Source organism: Kogia breviceps, chromosome 13 (genome assembly GCF_026419965.1).
Source record: "Kogia breviceps isolate mKogBre1 chromosome 13, mKogBre1 haplotype 1, whole genome shotgun sequence".
Lineage (NCBI taxonomy): Eukaryota > Metazoa > Chordata > Mammalia > Artiodactyla > Physeteridae > Kogia > Kogia breviceps.
In genome coordinates, this window is record NC_081322.1 from 77,728,748 (window position 1) to 77,752,949 (window position 24,202).

The 24,202-nt window shown below is 40.5% G+C and overlaps 1 protein-coding gene across 3 annotated transcripts in view; it reads left to right on the forward strand.

Annotated features, from left to right (window-relative positions):
* ESR1 (estrogen receptor 1) overlaps window positions 1-24,202 on the forward strand; it is a 290,300-nt gene that overhangs the window by 59,651 nt on the left and 206,447 nt on the right. For all 3 annotated transcript variants that reach the window (XM_067011037.1, XM_059035882.2, XM_067011038.1), the window contains exon 3: window positions 5,991-6,107. In XM_067011037.1, the coding sequence (XP_066867138.1) occupies window positions 5,991-6,107 (117 nt within the window). The remainder of the gene's footprint in view (window positions 1-5,990; window positions 6,108-24,202) is intronic.

The window sequence follows — 24,202 nt, forward strand, 5'->3', positions numbered from 1 at the left end:
GGCCCCATATCCAGTGTTGAAGAGCAGACTTGCCTTTCCCTCTGCTGGTTTCATCCCGTAGGACCAAGTCTTGTTTGGGGGGTCCTGAGTTTTGGGGTCCTGGGGTGTAGTGACCATTGCTTTGTTGGGGGTCACCGTCTTCCTTTATACAACTCCAGTCGGCCCACTCAGGAGGCCTGTGCTCCACAGAGGGGGTTCAGGGGGGCGAGGGAGGGGCATCACAGAGCTTAGGGATTCCATTTTGTTCCGACGACAAATACTTGTTGAGCTCCACTCTGTGCCTTGATAATGTGCTGGGCACAGGATACCTGGTGACCAATGAGACAGAGATAGTCCATTCCTTGTCAAACCCAAAGTGACCTGGGGGTTGAAACAGCGATTAAAGGGCAATGTAGTAGGTGTTAGGACAGGACAAAAGACAGGCATCACTGGAAGGGCAGAAAGGATTGCCCGGAGGAATTGCTATCTCAACTGATAACACCTGAAATATGAGCAGGAGTCAATCTGTTCGAGAGTAGGAGAAGTGTGTTCCCACAAGAAAGAAGGGCATGTGCAAAGGCCCTGGGGTGAAAAGGAGCACAAAGGGAACAGAAAGACACAGCTAGAGCTTGGATGTGACTTAGAGGGTGGTGAGAGAAGGCTAGGAGAGGAGGTAAGGGCTGATCGGGAACAGCTTGGTGAGCTGTCTTGAGGCATTTAGATTTTATCCTGAGAGCTCTGAGGAACATCAGACTATTACAGTGGGTTAGTGACGTGATGGTGTGTGATTTGATAAAAATCCCTCTGGCAACGTGGTGGGGCATGATTGGCAGGGGAAGGCTGCAGGCCGTGGCTGTCGTGATAACCTGGGTGGGGAATTCTTGGGGCTATGGTAGTGACGGCGGGCCCAGGACAAAGTTGATGTGGCTTTGAAAAAGAACTTTAAAATAATCGATTTGGTCGGTGTTTATACGATGTGTGTGGGGGGGGTTTGAGTGAGGAAGAGGGTGGAGTCTAGAACAACAGGCATGTTTCAGGAGTCATGGTGTGTTGGTGAATAGGAACAGGTGGGTGAGGAGAGAAGATGGTCACTTATGTTTGGGACACATACATCTCAGTCTGTGAGCCGGTCGAGTCTCAATGACCTGGGGGCAGGTGTGGGAAGCTTGGGAAAGAGATTTGGTCTGAGGTGACTGCCAGAAAGCACTGAGGGAAAAGGGTGACAAAAGGAAAGATACACACTATTAAACGCCTCTCAGGTTACTGCTTGTTTTATGTTATTGTTTTCAGCTTTACTGAGATATAAGTGACAAATTAAATTGTAAGATATTTAAAGTGTACATTGTGATGATACGATATATGTATACATTGTGACAGGATTTCTCCCCTTTGAATTAGTTAACACATCCATCACCTCATATATTTACTTTTTTCTTTCTTTTTTTTTTTTTTTTTTTTCCTTTGGGTGAGAACATTTAAGTTTTACTCTCTGAGCAAATTTCAATTAAACATACAGCACTATCAACTATTGTCACCGTGTTATACGTTAGCTCCTCAGACCTTATTCATGTTACAGCTAAAAGTTTGTTCCCTTTTACCAGCTTCTCCCCATTTTCCTCACCCCAGCCTCTGGCAATCACTTTTCTATTCTGTTTCTATGAGTTTGACTTTTCTTTTTTTTTTTTTTTTTTTTTTTTTCTGATTCCACATATAAGTGATACCATGCAGTATTTATCTTTCTCTGTCTGGCTTATTTCATTTAACTGATGCCCTCTGGACTCATCCACCTTGTTGAAAATGACAGGATTTCTTTATTTTTTAAGGATGAACAATATTATGTATATTCTGCATTTTCTTTATCTGTTCATCTGTCAACAGACACATAGGTTGTTTCCATCGTTGGTTATTGTGAACAGCACTGCTATGAACATGGAGGTACAGATAGCTCTTCGAGATAACAATTTCATTTCCTTTGCATACATATCCAGAAGTGGCACTGCAGGATTGTATGGTGGTTCTCTTTTTAATTTCTTGAGGAACCTCCATACTGTTTTCCACAGCGGCCGCGCCAGTTTACATTCCCACCAACAGTGCACGAGGGTTCCCTTTTCTCCACATCCTCACCTGCTTGTTTTAATTTGGTCTGTTGTTATATTTCTTTTGAATCTCTGAATATGGGCCATTGCTTATTTTTTGTAACTCACAAATATAGACTTTCTGTGTGATGGTAATAATGCAAAAATAGCTGAAAGAGGGAAAATAAGAAGAAAGGGGGAAACGAAAAGTCAAGGAAAAGAATCTCAGAGAGGCCTGGGGAAAAGCTCTGTGTGAGGCCCTTGGAGTCCTGGGTGAGTCTGGTAATTCCTGCTTACAGGCAATTCCTAGTAATTCCTCTCCCCACTCTTCACATTTCCCGCTTATGGTTCACTTGCCTCATCTCCTCTCCCACCCCCACTTCCTATTATTCAAACCCTACATTAGCTCAAAGGCTTTATTTTTTGGTGGGAAAAAAAAAAAAAAATAGTGATTATTTCTCCAGACCTTCACTTGCAGCTCACATCTTGGATTTGGCCTCTTGCACTTCATGCTTTGCAAGAGGAACTTTTGGGCTGATCTGGTCACAGGTACACAGAGTTCCTCAGTCTCTTCAGTAAAGACACTGTATATGTTTCATTAAGATAGTTGGTGCAAGTTTTTTTTTCAATGAACTCTACTTCAATAAGATTTTCTCTTCCATTACTTTTACAAGACCAAATAATAACATTTAAAAAGAAGTTTCTTAAAGAAACTTAAATCAGTTGCTTTAAGAACACATCTTTACAAAATTATACTCATTAGGCAACAAAAAACTTTCGTGTTTTCCTTTCTTCTGATGTAAGTTGAAGACTTACAAACACTTGTTAGTGGTGTTTGGTTAAGAAGAATTTGTTTTAATTGTTTATATGAAACAAGTACTTGTTAACTTTTTCTTGTTGCCAATTTGTCAATTCTAAATTTTCCTGTAGGTTAGGCAGGAGAAACCCAGCTTTGTCACAAAAGGTTTGCATTATGAACTTGGTTCTGTTGTGCATCTATTTTCATTCTTGTTAAGGGATGAATTCGATTTTACAAATCCCACGTATTTTATGTATTAAACATGTTAGTTCAGGAATTTCACTTGGTTTGATAAAGATACATATCTACCATGGCTGACCAATCCAAACATAAGATTTAACCATTGACTTCAGACCCAATTCAGTTCTCCCATCTTCTGGCTTGCAGAACTTCTGGCTTTTGGGAAAGAAAGTGAATCAAAGTAATTTTTGGTTCAAATTATTATTAACTGTTTTCTTCTGATATAAACTTATATTTTAATAGTTAAAATAAGTCAACATGTACTACATAAACATCATGGAAGACCAAACACTAAGAGTTTCTTTGAGGTGTCAGAAGAATACACCTTTTGCCTAGAGTTTATATCTGCCCAGGTAAATTTTATTTCTGATTCTGTTATTTCCCCAATTTGCCCCGGTTAATAGGGAAGATTCTAAAAGTAATAACTATGCCTGGGTATTAGAGGCAGTATGTGGTCTCTTACTGAAGTTACAAGGTTTTAACTCTGTTGATTCCTCTTATGCAATAGAAGAATGCAGATGTGAATTTAATCTGAAGCCTGTTTAGACAGTGGCTTTTATAATGTATATCTAAAGATAGAGAATCGAGTTTTATGAGATCCACATTTCTTATCAAGTCCCCACTCCACCCTATTCTAATTGGACTGACCCTTAAGTTGAATAAAGAACAAAGAGGTCTGTAGTTAAAACGTTTCACTACATGTTGTCTTGCCCTTAGTAAATGAGAAAATAGACTTAAACAGAGAATCTGAATTAGAAGGTCACCTATACACTCACTGTTTTTCGTGAATGGAAAACATATTTTAAAATAGTACGTATCATCTTTTTAGTCTAAATTCAGGATGTTTTCCCAAGAGGTGCAAGAATTTAGACTCATACAAATGGGCTGCTTTATAAAAACTTGCCAATAATACTCTTTAATTTGTGAAGTTTAATATTCTGTACATTATCAACCAGACTTCTTTTGAGGGATAAAGAAATGGAGGTGACTTCTAAATCTTAGAGCAGAAACTTCATGTGGGCAATTGGATACCTGTCCCCAGAGCTCAGAGAAGAGGGTTGGGCTGGGAGTTTAAGTCTGTGCGTCATCTGTATTTAGTGGTGATGAAAGCCGTAGGCGTGAGATAGATTTTCTGGTGGGAGAATTCAGAGTCACGGAAGAGGAAAGGGCCTGGCATTGAGCCCTGTGCAGCTCCGGATTATTGTGGCATGGAGGGAGGCAAATCGGCAAACTCTGGGAAGCTCCAGCTTGAGAGGTAGGAGGAACATTTTGTGGAGCATTTTGTGTTACAGAAGCCGAGGGAAAAGCATGTTTCAAGAGGAAGGAAGGAATTGTCAGATGCTTCTGATGGGTCAAGTGTGATGTGGGCTGAAAGTGTCTATTGAATTCAGCAACAGAAGTCATTGGCGGTTTCCGGGAAGCTGTTTTTGTGGAGCAACAAAGGTGGAAAGCAGATTGACACGGGTTGAGCCAGGCAGGAGAAAAGGAGGAAAAAGACCTCCAGTGCAGACATCTGTTAGGTGTTGAGCTGAGGAGGGACAGGATATAAGATAGAAGTTCAAGAGTGCTGTGGATCAAGGGAGACCCTTTTTGTGGGTCAGACTTGCGTGACATGATAAAAGCCAATAAGGTGAAGTAAACCTATGTGAATTCCAGGACACCATTAGAGAAACAATCTTCGGAATTATTGGAGAACCAGAAGGAAAAGAGAGGGAGAAAGGGATAGAAAGCTTATTTAAGTAAATAGTGGATGAGAACGTTCCCAAAACAGGGGAGAGATGTGGACATCCAAGTTCATGAAGCTCATAGGTCCCCCCCAAATTTCACAATATTATATGCGAATTATATCTTAATAAACCTTGAAAAAAAAAAGCCAATTAGAAGGAAGCATTGGAGTGAGAGAGATTCAATAAACAAGAGAGAGAAGAAAGAGGATTTAGAATAAAGTAACAGCAACAACAACTAATATTCATTCAGTGTGTGCCCTGCCCAGGGCACTGTGCTAAGCCCGTGACATGTAGTCTGACATTTAGTGCTTAGAATAATGCTACGCAGCGGTGCCGGGGGGGGGAGAGTGTGGCCCCAGGCTGTTCACCAACTTGCTCAGTGTCCTGCAGCCAGTAAGTGGTGAACTGACTTACTACCTTAAGGACCGACTTTGGTCACCACCACAGCCCACCACCCCCCATCTGGAATTTAGGTGTTCTGCGCTGCGTTTGAAGACCTACTTAAAGATTCTCTAAATTACTTTTTAAGAAAGGCCACTTTGAAACCCTCTGTCTGAAAGTTCTAACAGCTCTGTTTGGACAACAATTTTGATGGGTGGCCTGGGTCCAAAACAAAAAAGGCCTTATCTACTGAGAAAGCTTAACCTTGAGAATATATATATATATATATATAAAACATCATGCCCCCAAATATAGGCTGTGTGAACTGAAGGGGATTTGCCCAAAGAACTCACAAAGCAACTTGGGGAGGCAGAAATTAATTGTAGGAGAGTTGTGGGGTTTTTTTGTTTTTTGTTTTTTGCGGTACGCGGGCCTCTCACCGCTGTGGTCTCTCCCGTTGCGGAGCACAGGCTCCGGACACGCAGGCTCAGCGGCCATGGCTCACGGGCCCAGCCGCTCCGCGGCACGTGGGATCCCCCTGGACGGGGGCACGAACCCGCGCCCCCCGCATCGGCAGGCGGACTCCCAACCACTGCGCCACCAGGGAAGCCCTGTGGGGTTTTTTTTTTAACATTGCAAGAAGGACACAAAAAAGGATGATGTGTTGAGGCAGCAACATAGCAAGGCCAAGGAAGAGATGTGAAAACATCCCCCAGACAGCTTCCCTGTAGATTCCGACCGGCTAAATTTCCTGAAATAATACTAATTCTGTCCTCTTGCTTTCGATAGGACATAATGACTACATGTGTCCAGCTACCAACCAGTGCACGATTGATAAAAACAGGAGGAAGAGCTGTCAGGCCTGCCGGCTACGCAAGTGCTACGAAGTGGGCATGATGAAAGGGGGTAGGTACCTTGGACCCAGGGCGCCCACCGTGAGGTCCTTGTCCCCCACCCACTGCTGGCCATTTCCATGCTAGTCACCACGGGAGGGGAGTGATTTCTCTTCTAATTAATTTTTTTCCTATTCTCACTTTTCTTCACAACAAAACTATTTTCATAACACATTTTATTAAAAAATAAGAGATTCAACACACCATTTTGTGTTCCATATTTTCAATGTAAATAATTACATTGAAAATCAAAAGTGTGTGGGAGGTGGTGGTGGAAGGAAAAGGAGACTGCTCAGCGGATTATTCTAGAAATACTTTTCAGTTACCGTTTATATTCCTAATGCTAGAAAGCGGTATCTGGGAAGAAACTTTCCTTACACTGAGACTTGTACATGTGAAAGCTCAAGAGCTAGTTTGTCATCTTTCAATCCCTTCACATCCCTTTGGGAATTTGAATTTCAATCAAAAGGCAGCTTTCTCCTTTAGAAGTTGAGTTAACCAGCAGCTCCCGTAATCTCCGCGTCCGGTATGGACCTGGGAACGATGCAGTGATTGCTGAGCACTATAGCATCACGAGGTGGTCGGGGATCTGTGCCCGTGTATTTGTGCTGTGGGTGTGTGTATGTGTGGTTTTCTGTCTCCCCATGTGTCCAGTCTTCCAGTTTTCTTACACGGGAATCCAGAGTCTGGTTCTGGGACTATTAGGTGCTCCATAGATGTGGTTGCCTGATTGATCTCCTTGTATTCTTTGGAATCTAGTCTTGAAGAACACTTCTAGACTTGAATAGCCTTCAAAATACTGGGAGAGAACAAGAGGAAATGTGTAATTGAAATCAAGGAATGGGTGCATCCAGTGTTTTAGGATGATACAAAGGAGAGAGACAGACCTATGATGGCACTGCCTGCCATCAGAACGGGAAACAATCTTTCTGGAGAGGAGGCTTGAGATTAGTTAAGGAGAACAAAGTGGCCGTGAAAAAGAGTAGCGATTGTGCAAATAGAGGGAAGGTAACCTTTAACTCATTAACACTTGGACGAAGGGGGAGGCAGAGGAAAAACCAACAGTCAGGCCTGATTATTACGGCACTTCTAGGCGAAGATTCCTTTGTCAACGGTCATAAATAAACCTACTGGGCTGAGATTTTGAATACAGCATTTGGAATAAATTCTCTTGATGAACAGATGAAATGTTGAATTTATGCATTGTGTGAGCTGTGACTATATGTCTTGAGTGTCTGAAAAAGCAGCTTTGATTCAAAGGGTAATTAATTCCAAGAATTTAACAGCCACATTCAGAAAATGACACTTTGAGTCATAAATGGATTAAATATTTAAGGAATTCATTTTTCTTTGTACTGTTGGAGAATTAGTCAGGCTTAATTAAACTCACAAAAAGCTTCTTAAGGTAACTTGATAAGTGACAGGAATAAAACAGCTATATGCAAAAAGTTTTCTTTGAAAGAGCAGAGTCCAAGTTTAATATTCTTCTTTGGCACTTGTAGGTAGACTAAGCCCAGACTCTTAAATTCTCTCTGAAAGCTGAAATGATTAACCTGTAAATCGGTCCAAAACATTTTTGTTCTTTGAGGGTACCCATACATTGACCCCACTTCATAAGAACAATTCTGTTTTTCTTAATTAATATCCAGATACAATCTGGATGCATAAATATAAATTATGCATACACATTTTTATCTAACAAAAAATTTAACATGCAAAGACATAATAAAAAAATCTTCCCACTGCTTTCAAATAGGACTTTAGATAACTACTGTGCATAGTTAATCTATGTTTGCATGCGTGTACTTGTACATGTATATTTATGACTGCAAAATATATATCTATACTAGTTTGCTGCTTTGTTACTCTGCTCAGCTTGCCATAACAAAGTCTACAGACTGGGTGACTTAAACAGCAGAAATTGATTTCTCACAGTTCTAGAGGATGGAAGTCCAAGATCAAGGTGTCAGCAGGTTTGGTTTCACCCTAGACCTTTCTCCTTGGCTAGAAGGTGGTCCTCTTCTCGCTGTGCCCTCACATGGCCTTTTCTCTGTGTGTGTGTGCATCCGTCGTGCTTTTTTTCTCTTCTTTTAAGGACCCCAGTCATATTGGATTAGGACCCCACCCTTAAGACCTCATTTAATCTTTTTTTTTTTTTAGCGGTACGCGGGCCTTTCACTGTTGTGGCCTCTCCCTTTGCGGAGCACAGGCTCCGGACGCGCAGGCTCAGCGGCCACGGCTCAAGGGCCCAGCCGCTCCGCGGCACGTGGGATCTTCCCGGACTGGGGCACGAACCCGCGTCCCCTGCATCGGCAGGCGGACTCTCAACCACTGCACCACCAGGGAAGCCCAATCTTTATTACATCTTTAAAGACCCTATATCCAAATTTAGTACTATTCTGAGGTACTGGGGTTAGGGCTTCAATGTGATTTTTCGAGGAGACACAATTCATTCAGTCCATAACAGTTTCCCATGGAGATTCCTTAGCAGTTCTCGGTATTCGTCTACATAAAATGAAAACATGTGTCTTTCTGGCAGTTTATACATGTGCATAAGTTTTACGACAAGCTTTAAAATTGTAAAACTATAGGCTGTGAGAACATCTCATTTTAATTATACGTATAGTGTTTGCCATAATGCAATATAATTGATTTTTTTTCCACAGTATGGGATACCACACGTAACCTCATGACACCTTGTATAACAACTCCCCAGATCCCACCCAATAAAGACCTAATTTACAGCTGGAAGTACAGTTATAAGCCAACTATAAAATTTGAAATTACTTGTAAAGAACAGCTGTGACTAGATAAATCTTTACAACATTTTCCTACTGGTTTCACAAGAATCCAGTGATTGAACCAGGCTAGAGACCAATTAGAATACTGAATCTCTCCATATGAAATAAAATGTTTCATTTCAGGTAAAAGAGAGAGAACCACAAACTTACCCCCCTACTTTTATAGCAAGGCAGAATACATTTATTAAAGTACCCTGAAGATCCAAAACAGTGCATGATTTATCTACATGAAGAAATTTATTTAAATCTCTTATGATGCCTGCTGTACCCTGAAAATCCCAGCATCATTATTAGATTTGGTCCTGAGCCAAGATGGTTCAGTAAGATGCAGGATTTAAGACATGCTTTAGGGGATGCACTTTCCCATCTTAGTGCTGCTGGCCTCTGCCTAGCTTGCATTTTCCTTTTCATCTGTCTCCCTTCCCTTCAACCTTAAGTGGCAGATTAAATGTCTCTTCTTCAGGGAGGTCTTCCTTTTGCCCCACACTAGGTTAGCTTCCTGTGTTCTCCTTTTCATTGGAAACAACTCTTCCCTGAGCCCTCCTCACTATTATTGTTAGTTGTTCAACATCTGTCCATGAACTCCACGATGGTGGAGACTCTCTCTGTCCTGCCTACTGATCTAGCACTAAGCAAGTCACAAAGTGAGTGTTCAAGAATTTTTTTTCCCATGAAATAATGACTTAATTCATTTAAACAGTTATTCGTTCAGGGCTGCTTAAGGGTGAGCTATTATGAAGAGTGCAAACATGGATAATCGCCTAGTCCCTTCCATCAGAATCCTCATTGTACAAAGAAGACATTTGCACCTGAAGTGGCAAATAAAAATCTGGAAGACAAGTTAAGACCAGGATGGAAGATGAAGATGAGAATGGAAGACCAGCGGCCAGTGGAAGTTCAGAGCTTTGGCCAGCCACTGCTGGGTTTAGTCAGAGTGTTATTCAGACCATCTGACTTCCAAGGTGTATATTATTATCCAAGAACTTAGCATTCTAGCTTGGTTTGGTGGAAAGGGGAAAACCTCAGAGATGGAATTCTTGGATCAGATACTGGCTTCCCCTCAGACTTGCTGAGCAATCCTGTTACAGTCATTTTTATGAGTTTCATTATCCTCAGATGTAAAATAAAATAATAATTTATACTTAACAAGTTTCTTGTAAAGGTCACAATTCATAACATGTGAAGTACTTTATAAAGTACAACACAGGTGTTAGTGATTACAGGCAGACCTCAGAGATATCACAGGTTTGGTTCCAGACCATTGCAATGAAGCAAATATAAAGTGAGTCACACAAATTTTTTTGGCTTCCCAGTGCGTAGAAAAGTTAATGTTTACGCTATACTGTAGTCTGCTAAGTGTGTAATAGCATTATGTCTAAAAAACTGTACATACTAGTTAAGAAATATTTCATTGCTAAAAAATGCTAGCCATCATCCAAGCCTTCAGCAAGTCGTAAAAGTAACATCAAAGACCACTGATCACAGATCACTATAACAAATATAATATTAATGAAAACGTTTGAAATATTGTGAGAATTACCAAAAAGGAACACAAAGACAGAAAATGAGTCAATGCTGTTGGAAAAATGGTACCAATAGACTTGCTTGATGCACTGTTGCCGCAAATTTTCAGTTTGTGAAGAACGCAATATTTTCAAAGTACAATAAGATGAGGAGGTATGCCTGTAGATCTTCTATCCTAAAAATAATTCCTATCTTACCTAAATACTCAGCACAGATTTTTTTTTTGGAAGGAAAAGAATGGCAACTTTATCACTAGTACTAACTATAAATATCTAATTCCTTCATGGGGAGTAAATCCCTGGCTCAGACACATCTGCTTTTTCTTTTTTTCTGTTTGGTGTCATATGCTGGATATAGCTTCATGATGAATGAGATTTGTTGTTGGTCATTTTATGATGCCAGAGATTTATACAAACTTGTTCAAATTCCTCCCAATAAACTCGGAAGTGTGTTGGTGGCCAGGTTTTCATTTTTCAGACAAGGAAATTGTCACCAGAAGTTAAATGATGTGCAGGACTTATGCACTGCCCAGCCTGCTTGTGCTTCCTTGTAACACATTAAGAGGAAAGTTGAGATAAAGTAATAATTTTCACTAGTCTTTATTTTGGTGACAACATTGCAATTTAATTTTGAGAAATATTCCAAAACAATAAATAAATTTAACAAATTAATGTTACAATTTTAAAGTGAGAAAATAATTTTAAAAAATAATAAAAATAATAATATAGATGGGGAAATGTATGCTGTGGGTTCAGAATAACTGAGATGCCCAATGAAGAGCTGGAAAATAAAATATTTCCTTTTGCCTAAGTTTAATATTTATAGTCATGTGTTACTATAATTAGTTTCATTGATGGGATGAGCTTCCAGTCCAAAAAATTACGTTTCCTTTGATCCTACATTGTCTCTTTTTTTTGCCAGAAGTAACTGTTTATTAATGTTAATGACAGGAGAACCAAATCAATGAATTAAGAGTGTAAATGTGAATTTCTTTCTTGGGATAGTCCAACAATTCTTGTGAGACTTGTAGCTACACGTGAATCTAAGCTGTTTCAGAAGGCAGGGTTGGGAATTCATGTTATTTTCTCTGTCTCTTCTGTTTTCTGTCTTTTCTCACTCCTTTTTGGTATCATCTAGTCCCATGACTCCAAATACCATTTATATGCTGATGACTGCCCAGTTCATAACTTTAGCCCAAAGTTTCTCCCAAGTCCATGACTTCTGTATACAACTTCTCAGGTGTCTTCCTCACTTGAGTGTCTAAGAAACATTTCAAACTCTATTTGTTCAAACCTGAATTTCTGGTCTTTACCCTCAAACGTGCTTTATCTGCAATCCTTCCCATCCTAGCTAATAACTTCATCTTTTGAATTGCTCAGGCTAAAACAAATGGAGTTAACCTGGATGCTTCTCTTTCTCCCATACCTCATGTTCAAGGAAATTCTGGTGGCTCTATCTTCAAATATTTTTGGAATCTGACCACTTCTCACCACCTGTATTGTTGACACTCTGGCATGAAACACCATCATCTTTCTCCCAGCTTATTGCTAAAGCCCTACCTGCTTTTTTCCTTGCTTCCCTACCATCTATTCTCCCTAAAGATACATTAACAATGGAAATCAAATCATATCACTTCTCAAAACATTGCACAGCTTCCCCGTTCACCCAGCTGATGTCATTACAGTGGCCAGAAGACCATGTCTCCTCCCCATTCTTACTTCTTTCACCTCTTTTCTTATTCCTCCCTCTCCTGCTTACCCTAAACCATGTGGGCATTCTTACATGTCAGGCGCACTTATGTCTTGGACCAATGACTCTAGCTTTTCGCTCTCCCTGGAATGCCATTCCCCCAGATATTTGGGCCCCTAACTCCGTCACCTCCCTCAGATTCTTTGCTCCATTATCAATTTATCAATGAGGCTTATCCTGATTGTTGCATTTAATAGCGCAGCCCACACATCCCGCAGTTTCACCTTCTAATACACCATAGAATTAATTATTAGATGATTTATTGCTTGATGTCTGTCTCCCTTACTAGAGCATAAGCTCCAGATGGGTGCTTACAAACAAACAAAACATGCTTGTACGTTTTGTTCACTGATGTATTTCAAGTGCTTAGATCAGTGCCTGCATCTAATAGACGGTTGAGAAATAGTTGTAGCATGCATGAATTAATAGAGTGAATGAGCAAAACTGAAACTACACTGTAAGTGTTGAGCTATGAATAGATTGAGTGTCAAGAGTCCTGTTTTTCTAATTAAGGGAGAATATCTGCTTGGAAGTTAAACCCTGTATAGGAGTTAGCTTTCACCACATAGCAGAACCTCCCCTCAACGTCTCAGTGGCAGTACAAGAAGAAGAATCTATTACATGTCAGGGAGAGACTAGGAAGCTGCTGATATTGGCAGGACTCACTCATATGTCGGGAGGTCAGCTGGCTGTTTTGGCTGGAGCAACTAGGATGACTGAGTTTGCTTGTTTGTTGCGGTACGCGGGCCTCTCTCTGTTGTGGCCTCTCCCGTTGCGGAGCACAGGCTCCGGACGCGCAGGCGCAGCGGCCACGGCTCACGGGCCCAGCCGCTCCGCGGCACGTGGGATCCTCCCAGACCGGGGCACGAACCCGCGTCCCCTGCATCGGCAGGCGGACTCTCAACCACTGCGCCCCTAGGGAATCCCGTCATTTTGGTTTTTAAAGGACAGGAAGAGGGATGTTCATTTACCTTTTCGCGAATGACCATGTCTCACCTTTGAATGTCAACAGGACTCGGTCTTTCTTGTTCCTATAATTTGATTTTGCAAAAGCAAATCGTTTTCGAGATGATGTAAGGACCCTTTCTGTCAATAGAATTTACAAAATGCAGAACTTTGGGGGCAGTCATTGTATGAATGAATTGCTGTTTTTAGATTCTATAAGCCTAAGACCTCATACCTTTTCATGTGTTTACATTTTGTTTCAGTGATTGTGATTAGCATAATAAACGGTGTTTAGAGCTGAATGAACTTCAAAGAGCCCCTAGTCCACCTCTTTGTTTTTCAGCTCGTTGTCCAAGTCACACAGCTAGTTAACCACTCAGACCAGAAGCCAAGACTCCTGACACCTGGTTCAGGGCTCTTTTCACTGTACTGCACTGCCTTACTGACCTGGAGTGATTTAGATCATCATGAAATGTAGACACATGTGTAAGTAAGATACTAATATCACACAGACCAAATTATGACTTAGGAACAATTACCATGGGCACAAAATACTAGTCTTCTTCAGCAAAAACATGAATCAATGCAGTGGGCTTAGTTGCACAGCGGAAGTACCAAAGTACATTTATATGGAGTCTGTGATGGTTATTTTAAAAAGAATTACTTAATATTTAATTACCTCCTATTGCTTAATATCATTTAAAAAGGACTTTTTCTCCTTCAGGCCAAGGGTTTTCACTATTTTCAGGTAACAGTTGCAATATTTGTTGAAAGCCCATCTGTTTTTATTTTTTAAATATTTAGATTATTCTGGTATAAAAAAAGGTAACTTTGTCAAGTAAAAGGAGACCTGGCTAAGGGTCCAGTCTGAACCTGGCTCTTTCAAGACCCTTGGGCAGATCACTTAATTCTTCTGAACTCAATTGTCACTTTTGAAAAATATGGGCTTAGGACAGAGTCGTCTCTAGAGCGTCTTTCAAATCTTAAATTTTGTGTTTTATGATTGGGAGGGTCAGCATTTAAAGCTAAAGGTATGTATGTATACAAGTTTCCCAGTATGAGGAACAACCTCACTGGCTATCATATTTTATATTTCAAGCTAAATTTGCAGAGCAACCAGCAGCTGGAAAAACCTGTTGGAATGGACAAAGCTATTCTCTTCATCGATTAGGTTGCAAAGTCAATCTCTTTGGAGTGAAGAGTGTCACCAAAATGAGTTTGATGTTCCTAGTGATATGAGCAGATAGCTATAATATCGCTACACTTATTTTTAGCCACATCAAAGAAAGAGTTCAAGAGCAAAGTTTGTTGAGATACGACTTTGAGAAGATCAGTAAGTTCCTGTCTGTTATTAAAGATGTAATAGTCATGCCTAAGACTTGAGTCCCAGGAGCTGGTGAATCTTTCTAGTGTCTGCCTTGTGGAACAGAGAAAGGAAGAGGCTGAAAAGATAGTGAATTTTGAGAAGTTCCTGGTTAAATACCACACAAGAGTCTGGTGAGTTTTCCTTGAAAACTTATCCAGTAAGCATAAACCAGCACACTTGGGGTGAGACCTCTTGGAAATCACGGAAATATATGCCAGCCCTAAGAGAGACTGAAGGTAAAGTGAGGAGTCAGCATAAAGACATGTTCTGGTTACATCTGGAGGTGACACATTGTTTAGTTTAAGCTTGACTGAGCAAATAAAAAGTAGTGAGAAGCATACAAAATTATTCTTAGGGGTTGATATCTTTTTTCTTTTTTTTTTTTTTTGCGGTACGCGGGCCTCTCACACTGTTGTGGCCTCTCCCGTTGCGGAGCACAGGCTCCTGACGCGCAGGCTCAGCGGCCATGGCTCACGGGCCCAGCCGCTCCGCGGCATGTGGGATCTTCCCGGACCGGGGCACGAACCTGTGTCCCCTGCATCGGCAGGCGGACTCGCAACCACTGCGCTACCAGGGAAGCCCAGGGGTTGATATCTTTAAAAGCTTGCTTAAGGGCTTCCCTGGTGGCGCTACCAGGGAAGCCCAGGGGTTGATATCTTTAAAAGCTTGCTTAAGGGCTTCCCTGGTGGCGCTACCAGGGAAGCCCAGGGGTTGATATCTTTAAAAGCTTGCTTAAGGGCTTCCCTGGTGGCGCTACCAGGGAAGCCCAGGGGTTGATATCTTTAAAAGCTTGCTTAAGGGCTTCCCTGGTGGCGCTACCAGGGAAGCCCAGGGGTTGATATCTTTAAAAGCTTGCTTAAGGGCTTCTCTGGTGGCGCAGTGGTTGCGAGTCCGCCTGCCGATGCAGGGGACACGGGTTCGTGCCCCGGTCCGGGAAGATCCCACATGCCGCGGAGCGGCTGGGCCCGTGAGCCGTGGCCGCTGAGCCTGCGCGTCCGGAGCCTGTGCTCCGCAACGGGAGAGGCCACAACAGTGTGAGAGGCCCGCATACAGCAAAAAAAAAAAAAAGCTTTCCTAAGACTAGTTACTATTATATTTATTTTGTATTACATTTTTGGCATTGTTATTTAGAAAATTTTACCTAACAAATACCAGGTCAAGTCCAAACTTCTTAGCCTAAGTCATTTACAGATAACCTTTACTGAGCATTTACTATGTGAAGGTGTTTGGAGACACAAGGGTAAAACATAATCACTGAGCATAACGTGTAGACAACCTAATGATGGAAAGAGATTTGTCACATAAAAGGTGACCAAGCCCCCTCATTCCCTCAAGAGACCTAGGATTGGAGTTGGCCTAAAAATTCCTGCTGCCTCAGTTTATCCACCAGTTGTGACCCTAGTGATATCTTTCAGTGCTCCCAGGGATCAGGCAAGCTCAAGTTTGCTGGCTGGCCCTTTGTACTTCGGGGTTTCAACTTCCGGCTGATATTCGCAGGGATATGTCCTATTGCCAAGTTAAGTCCTGCCCATACTAGATTTATTGCTTTCTCTTTGTGGGTCCCAGTCTCATAGAAAACATACTTGTATGAAAACGTTAACTACTTCATCAGGCTCTTCTGAGAATTAAAGGCATGAATTATCTTTCGATAATTAAAAATTGGCATACAAATGTTAGGTTTCATATTTCATATATGGTGTAGCATGGTGGTTATGTCTTTAGCTTTGGTAATCAGACCCCATGGATTCAGAATTTAGCTCTGTCTAGACACGTATGACCATGAGCGTGATACTTAACTTCTCTAACCCCAGTTTTATTTGCCAGATGAGGACAATAATAACATCTACCTAACAAGGTTGTGTAAGAATTAATCCATAACTTTTAGTATTGTATTTGGCCTGTAGTGAGCCCTCCATAAAAGTCGGTTACAGCAGTAAGAAAGAGTACATTCAATTTTTGCCTTATGTACTTAATTCTAGTCTCCATATAAAATTCAATTCTACACTGTCACAATTAATCAAGGATTATTTAGTAATTAATTATTATGCATTTCGTTCAGCTTGGATAATCAGTGATATATAAAAGGTAGTGCCTAGCCTCGAGGAACCTATAATTTAGCCTCCTGCCAAGCCTGACGTTCAGAGTTCTCTATCTTCTGAATCACACCTATTTTTTTCAGACTCTCTTTCCTACTGTCCTAAGAAACCTTTGGCTACAACGGGCAGGCCTGCTCAGTGACCACAGAATGTACCTTATCCCTTTCCGCCTCTCCCTTCAATCTGAAGTTAGTTATTAATACTTTATTTATTAGTAGTAAGTTTCCCTGATGACTAAAGCCCCTCTCTTTCACTTGTTTAGGGCTCCCTGTAAATCATCACCTTTCTCCTCTGAATAGCTCTTATATTCCTTCCCTGTGTTAACCAGGTCAGGTGAGCTGCCTGCCAGTATCCTGGTGCTAACGCAGGTACTGAGCGTCTTGAACCCTGCCGGCCTGAGGACAAGTTGGACACATTGGCGTACAGTCAATTCCAACCGCAAGAGAGCAGTCTCTGCCATCTTGACGCTTGACTCCTGCTCGACCTCACCACCCTTGATTTTAACATATACCTCATTGTCCGCCTTCTGCCTCCTCATTTTCATTTCTAATCTTTGGCGTGATCCCGTCTGCATAAAGCTTTGATTTTTGACTACTAAGTTATTTATCTGACTGCTCATTTCTCATGGCTAGAATTGTGTCTAGACTTTACTGTCACCCATAGATGCCCAGACCACGCAGATCTGGCCTCAGTACTGTCACTGAGTCTCATCCCTAGCCTGGCCTCTTGTGTGGTAGAGTGCCCATGCCCCTTAGCTTCTGGTCCTTTGACTGTGTGGTTCCACCAGCACCCAGCCAGCTGCCTGGTACTACACTTAATATATCTTTGTTTATTTGAACACTTGATTGAATGGGATATAAGATTCACCTTCTAGGCGCCAGATTGAGTTCAGCTAAGCTAACGACTTAGTATTGTATTTTAAAAATATGTTCATCTCATATCTATGCAGTTAGCTTTTTAATTGCTGGAAGCAGAGAGTGTCATATTTTTGTTTTATTGATAGCACAGTGATATCTTGTAAATATTTGTTATTGATGGTGTGTTTAATGCTAATAGGAAAAGGAGAAGAGGTGGTTTATCTTAACGTTTAGATAAACCATTCTCTTGGCATTAGTCGGTTGTTCAGATCACTGAGCATGACTGAAGTAACACCACTAACTGTAATGATCTCCCCCTCCCCCCATCTTTCTCCCTCTCTCTTTTTGCCTAGTGCATAGACCTGTGGGAAATGTATTATGCAATTTTCGGCATAAAAAGTAATGACACCAAATACTACAACTATCATAACAAATAAATAAAACTGTGCATTAAGCCAAAGAAAAGCAAGTTTTAGGAAGTTAAAAAAAAGCCGTTTCCAAATTTATTAAGTTAAAATAAGATTTCCTCATTATTGAAATACTTGGGTAATATTTAGTAGCACAGGTAAGATGAACTATTTTGTTGGTTGTTGAAACTTTTTACAGATATTTGTTTTGAGAAATTCTAGGTATAGCATCTTTATTGTGGATAATTACTGTTTTAGTTTTCCTTTAGACTATACTTTTATGTTCATTATTTTGTTTCTTGAGGATTCAAAATATGCATTTGGCTATACATGGGAATTTCCTATAAAATATTAGTTGTAGTATGATGGTTTCATAATGAATTTTCCAGGTATTCTTTCTTGCAGGCAGGTATTATTAGCTCTATTTAAAAAAAAAAAACATATTTTCACACATTTTTATTCCCTCCCCCTCTCTCTCTCTGTCTCTCAATGTGGTTTCAATTCATTAAATGAAAGCTTAAAAAAATAAATTTTAAGGATTTTCTTTAATAATAATTGATTTTGGAATAACTTACCTATGTTTGCTCCAGGGCTGCAGTTCACCATTTATTCATTTGAGGACTTCCCAAAATTAAATGTACATGTGGAATTGATTCACTTCACATGGATGTGTTGTTTACTCCCAAAGTGATGTAGGTTCTGGCTTTTTTTTTTTTTTTCTGTATGCGGGCCTCTCACTGCTGTGGCCTCTCCCGTTGCGGAGCACAGGCTCCGGACGCGCAGGCTCAGCGGCCATGGCTCACGGGCTTAGTTGCTCCGCGGCATGTGGGATCTTCCCGGACCAGGGCACGAACCCGTGACCCCTGCATCGGCAGGCGGATTCTCAACCACTGCGCCACCAGGGAAGCCCGGTTCTGGCTTTTAATAGTGGTAATGTGTCAGAAAATTGCCCATCCGCATCTGTCAGATATTCAAGGAATGTATTTTGAAATTTAACCACTGGGAGGATAAGGAATTCAGTACTAGGTGACTCTTTGATTTAAATCCAATTTAAAAAATTAGAGAATCATCTGATACAAGGACAAATATTAAAACAAACAAACAGCAGAACAAACCTTTGCAAGGTGAATTTCAAAAATACTGAGAATAATAAAAGAATAAAATACAGTCAGCCCTTTGTATTGTGGGTTCCACATCCATGGATTCAGGCAACCTTGGATCAAAAATATTTGGAAAAAAATTCCAGAAAGTTCCCAAAAGCAAAAAGTAGGAATACAATTTTATTTTTTTTCCATTTGGATTACCAAATTGTCCTAGAGCTATTAATTAAACCATACGTTATTTCCTCATTGATCTGTAAAGCTACTTCTTTTTTGTATGAAGCTCCTCCCTAAGAGAGAATCTGATTCTGAGCTCTCTTTAGTATTTCTTTCCTCTATTTGTCAATAAAACCACAGTTTTAATTTCCATAACTTTGTAATTACTTTGACTTTTTAATCCTTCTTGAAAAAAAATTTGTTCTTTTTCAAAATTGTTTTGGCTATTTATGGCTACTTTTGCTTCCAAAAGAATTTTTTAAATCAACTTTTAATGAAATTACATTGAATTTATAAATTAGTTTAGGGAGGTTTGACATCTTTATGATACTTAAGTCTTCTCACCCGTTAACATTATATAATTCTCCATTTATTTTAGGTCTTTTTAAATGACTTTTAATAAAAATTTAAAATTCTCTCCAAAAGGTTTTGCATATTAAAAACATTACTCCTAGCTATTTTGTGTTACTGACATTTTAAAGGCATATCTTTAAAAAAAATTACATTATCTTATTGTTTCAAACATGTCATATATTTTTAAAAAATTTACAAATTCAGGATTGCGTTGCTTATTCATTTAAAATTTTCCCATGTTGCTGAGTATCCTTCAATATAAGATTATTAGTGTGGTTGCATTAATATTCCAAAATGGAATACTGTACTTTATTGAATTATTTTCCTAATTATTGGTACTTACATTGTTTCTTGCTTTCACAATTTTAAACAGGACTGTGAACAGCTTTCTTGCTAAATCTTTGTATACCACAATAACTATTTATTTAGGATTCACTCCTAGAACTTGAATGGCTGAGTCAAAAGTTATGCACTTTTCCCATGACTTTTGATATATATTGTCAGAATCAATCCAGTGGTGTTGGTTCAGAAATCATAATATCACACAAAAGAACACTGTAAACATTACAAATTATGATATATAAAGATATATTTCTTCATGTGGACTATATCATGAAGAGAGCAGATTATAAATAATATTTAAGTATTTTAATTATTTAGGCTGACACTGACCAATAAAGAGGAGAGTGAATAAGTGAATGAATACATGATTCTGGAAGGGTACCCAACAAGAAGCTAGTAGCAGTTAGCTCTGGGTAAGGGAATTATGCATGATTTTTATTTTCCACTTTTTTCTTCTCTTCTCTGTTTTCAACAATGCACGTGAATTATTTATGAATAAAATTTTTTTAAAACTTTGATATTTTTATATAGGTTTAATGGAATCCTATTTCTCCTTCATTTCTTTAATTTTTAGGAAACTTTCTTCATGGCAATTCTTGTTATATGTTTCTTTCTCTCTTTTAGGAACGAGGTTTCCAGCTATCTTACTATAACAACTGTATACATTATTCTTATTGTAGTTAGCTGCTAAATTTCACAACTGTAATTATTTTATTCCCCATTTGGCACTTAACTATGTTTTAGGCAAGCTCAGAAATATCATGGAGTGACTTTATTCAACATCAGCATCATGATATCGAAATGTCAATAACCAATGACTGTTTTGGAGTCAGTCCCTCTTGAAGGTAAACAGGCAACAAAGAGATTTCGGGAACACTAAAAGCTTTCCAAACAATTGAGAAAAAAAGTTGTTCTGAAACAATAACATATGCCCCATCCTTTTACTTCAATGTGTTTTCTTAAGGCAATTACTGGCAAAGAGTTTGATAATTTTATGTTTGAAGTTGGCACCCCACTGCCATCAGGTTTTCTTTCCGAGAGATTTTGTAACTGGTACATGGTAGCTCTTTCTCACTGCCAGCTTCACGTCCACTAGCAGCACGTCTTGTTCCGAAATATTGCGAAGTTGAAATGTTTTTATTTGGGCAACTTCTGCAATCAAGGTAATTCACCCCACCTTCAATGAATAAGATGCAGAAGAGCAAGCCAACCTCTGTGACCTTAAACTTTCACTGAAACTTAGAGACGGGTTAGCTCAGCCGGTGAGGGCGGGGTGCTAACGACACCAAGGTCGTGGGCCCTATCCCACTGCAGGGCAGTGACACTCGGAGGAAGAGCGCCACTGCCTTAGCACAGACTCCCTGGGACCTCTGCTAGCCGTTCACAGTGAGGCAAAGGAGTGTGGCTTTTTAAATGAATCATGTTGTAACTTAGGGTGTCTCCAACTTGAAGCCGGTTGTGGGATCAAGGAAGAGAGCCAACTGAGGCGAGAGGGGCCCTAGTGTGTCTCAGGCCAGGACGCAGTGGTGGAGGATGAGAAAAACTACATGGGCTTCAGGAAGTGGGCGTTAGTCCAAGCACAGTTTTCAGTGGGTGTGGCACAGAGACTGGCTGGGCTCAGCCACCAGGAGGGGTCTCAGGCGGAGCCACGACGTAAGCCAGCGTCGGGTCTCTGCCTGGAAGGGACAGGGTCCTCCACAAGCAAAGCCGGGGTCCGTCGCTGGCAGATGCGTGGGCACGTGCCGTAAATGGTTCCCCAGCTGCCACTGAGTTCAGGGCGGAGGCTCATCTCTGAAAACCTTGGGCAGAAAGCATGACCTCTAGAACTTGGCCACCTGATCCATCGGGGAGTGATGTAGGTGAGGAGTGGGGGACGTTTGGTGACCCGCGCAGTTATCTATCTGCTCAGGTCTTGGGTGTGGATGTGGAAAATAGGCTGTGCTGTGTCTGGGAGCCTGATGTAACCACAGGTTTCACCAGAGGGACAAATAGGAAGGCTGACATACTGTCTTTGTCTGCACTGGCTGGCTTGGGGCCTGGGAGAAACTGAACTGTACGTGTGGGCCACAAACAAATTCAGCTGTAAGATGCTGGGAACGAGGAGACAGAGGACCAAAGAGGGGGCGCTGTGACCAGTTATCAAGACTGCACAAACCAGGTGGAGAGAATGTTCTAATGGCAGTAGCATCCTTTTCATCTCTGACAGAGTTCCTGAAGGATATACTACATATCTCATGCATACTGTTCAGTGGAGTTTCTGCAAAGAGGGAAATGTTTGGTTCGGAAGAAAATCATTTCTTTTTCCTTTTTTTGGTCTCATTAAGAAACTTGTGTTTCAGCTTGTGTTATAGTCATATAATATGTTAGTACAGTAGTACAGCAAAATATATACATCGATTGGGGGTGCTTGCTCAAGTATTTTTTCCTAATAGAGATGTGTAATCACAAAAATATAGAGCTCTCTGGTCAGGAGTGTAACCTATAGACAAAGCTATCCCTGGGACTAACCAATGTGATTAAATATCCTTAACTCAGATATTTTGATAAAGTATTAACGAGGGTAGTATAGTTACTGAAAGATTTTCTTTATAGTTTTTTCAATAACTCTATTAGCCAGTTCACTTGTTATAAGTTTCATAGCTCTTTTACGCTCAGTGAATTTTCCTGTTTCTTCCCATGTCTGTACGGTTCCGATGTTTCATTTTCCTGTATCTTTATAGCTCCCTCTAACAATGTCTGAAAATCAATCAGATGCTTCAAAATGTGTCATCTCACTTTGTAACCTGCTCTGACTCCGGAAGGGCCTCCCTCACTGCTGCCTCCATAAGTGATGTAAAATGAATACAGTGCCAGTAATTCTAGTCCTGGGAGCATCTTCTTACTTAAGCTTATTTATTGCTCTGATTTAGAGATAGCAACCCTGTTTCCATTGCCTCTTCCCAAACCAATTAGGCTAGACTCTCTGAGGGAGGTTCCCAGAATTGTTTTCAAGACTCCCCAAGTGATTCTAAGACGTGCTATCTGTTCTCCTTGAGCACTGTTCAGCATCCTCAGATATTACTTAGTTTTTGTACATTTGTCTACTGTATGGCCCAATAGGTACCCACTAGCCACTTGTGGCCATTTAAACTCAAATGAGTTAAAATGAAATAATATTATAAATACAACTCCTCAGTTGCACCAGCCACATTCAAGTACCCAGTAGCCACTAGTACCCAGAATGGCTAGTGGCTACCGTATTGTCCAACCCAGCTGTAGAGCATTTCCATCACCACAGAGAAGTCTGTTGAGCTGTGTTAACAACTAGGAAACATCAAATTGGAGAAGCGAAGGAGAGAGGGTGCAATACAACAGAAACCCCAAAGCATTCGGTGTCATTGGTAGATACTGTATCTTTATTTTTTAACATCTTTATTGGAGTATAATGGCTTTACAATGGTGTGTTAGTTTCTGCTTTACAACAAAGTGAATCAGTTATACGTATACATATGTTCCCATATCTCTTCCCTCTTGCGTCTCCCTCCCTCCCACCCTCCCTATCCCACCCCTCTAGGTGGTCACATAGCACGGAGCTGATCTCTCTGTGCTATGTGGCTGCTTCCCACTAGCTATCTGTTTTACGTTTGGTAGTGTATATGTGTCCATGCCACTCTCTCACTTCGTCACAGCTTACCCTTGTATCTTCCATTACATTTGGAACTTAGTTTATGAATCCCTTCATTTTTAGATTCAGTTGAAATAAGTTTTAGTTAACTTAAGTGAAGGACTGGTTTGATGTTATATGATTTGCTTAGCCTATCTTTGTTTAACTTATCTCCCTTGTTAGAGTGTTTCTAGCAGCATCTCACTTAATCCCTAACTTATTTTTTGTTGTGTGTGTCATTTAAAAATAATGTAGTCCTAGAGGTTATCCTCTCTGAAATCTATATTGCTTTATGGAAGAGGTGAACAGCTGGTGAAAAGCGTCCCAAGGTTTCTAATCACCCCGAACGAAAATATGGTGCCAGTCATTGCCTTCTACCATGACATTTGTGAAATCCAGGGAGGGACAGATCTCATGCTGTAATAATACATCAGTATAAACATCCTACTAGGCCAGTCCTACAGATTTTTATGATAACAGTAACAGTAGGAGTGGGAGAATGTCAACCTTAATATCATTTTCATTTATTAAAAAGCAAAAAGCTAAGAGTAGCCATTTAACCAGCTGAGTCTTTACTGACTTTTGGTGAGAATCACTTTCTCAAATTACTTGAAATCCCTTTCTTGACACGATGCTTCCACTTACACCATTGTGTAGATTTTCACCCGTACCTCGTTTGTCACTTTGTATGCCCTCCTGCTATTTTGG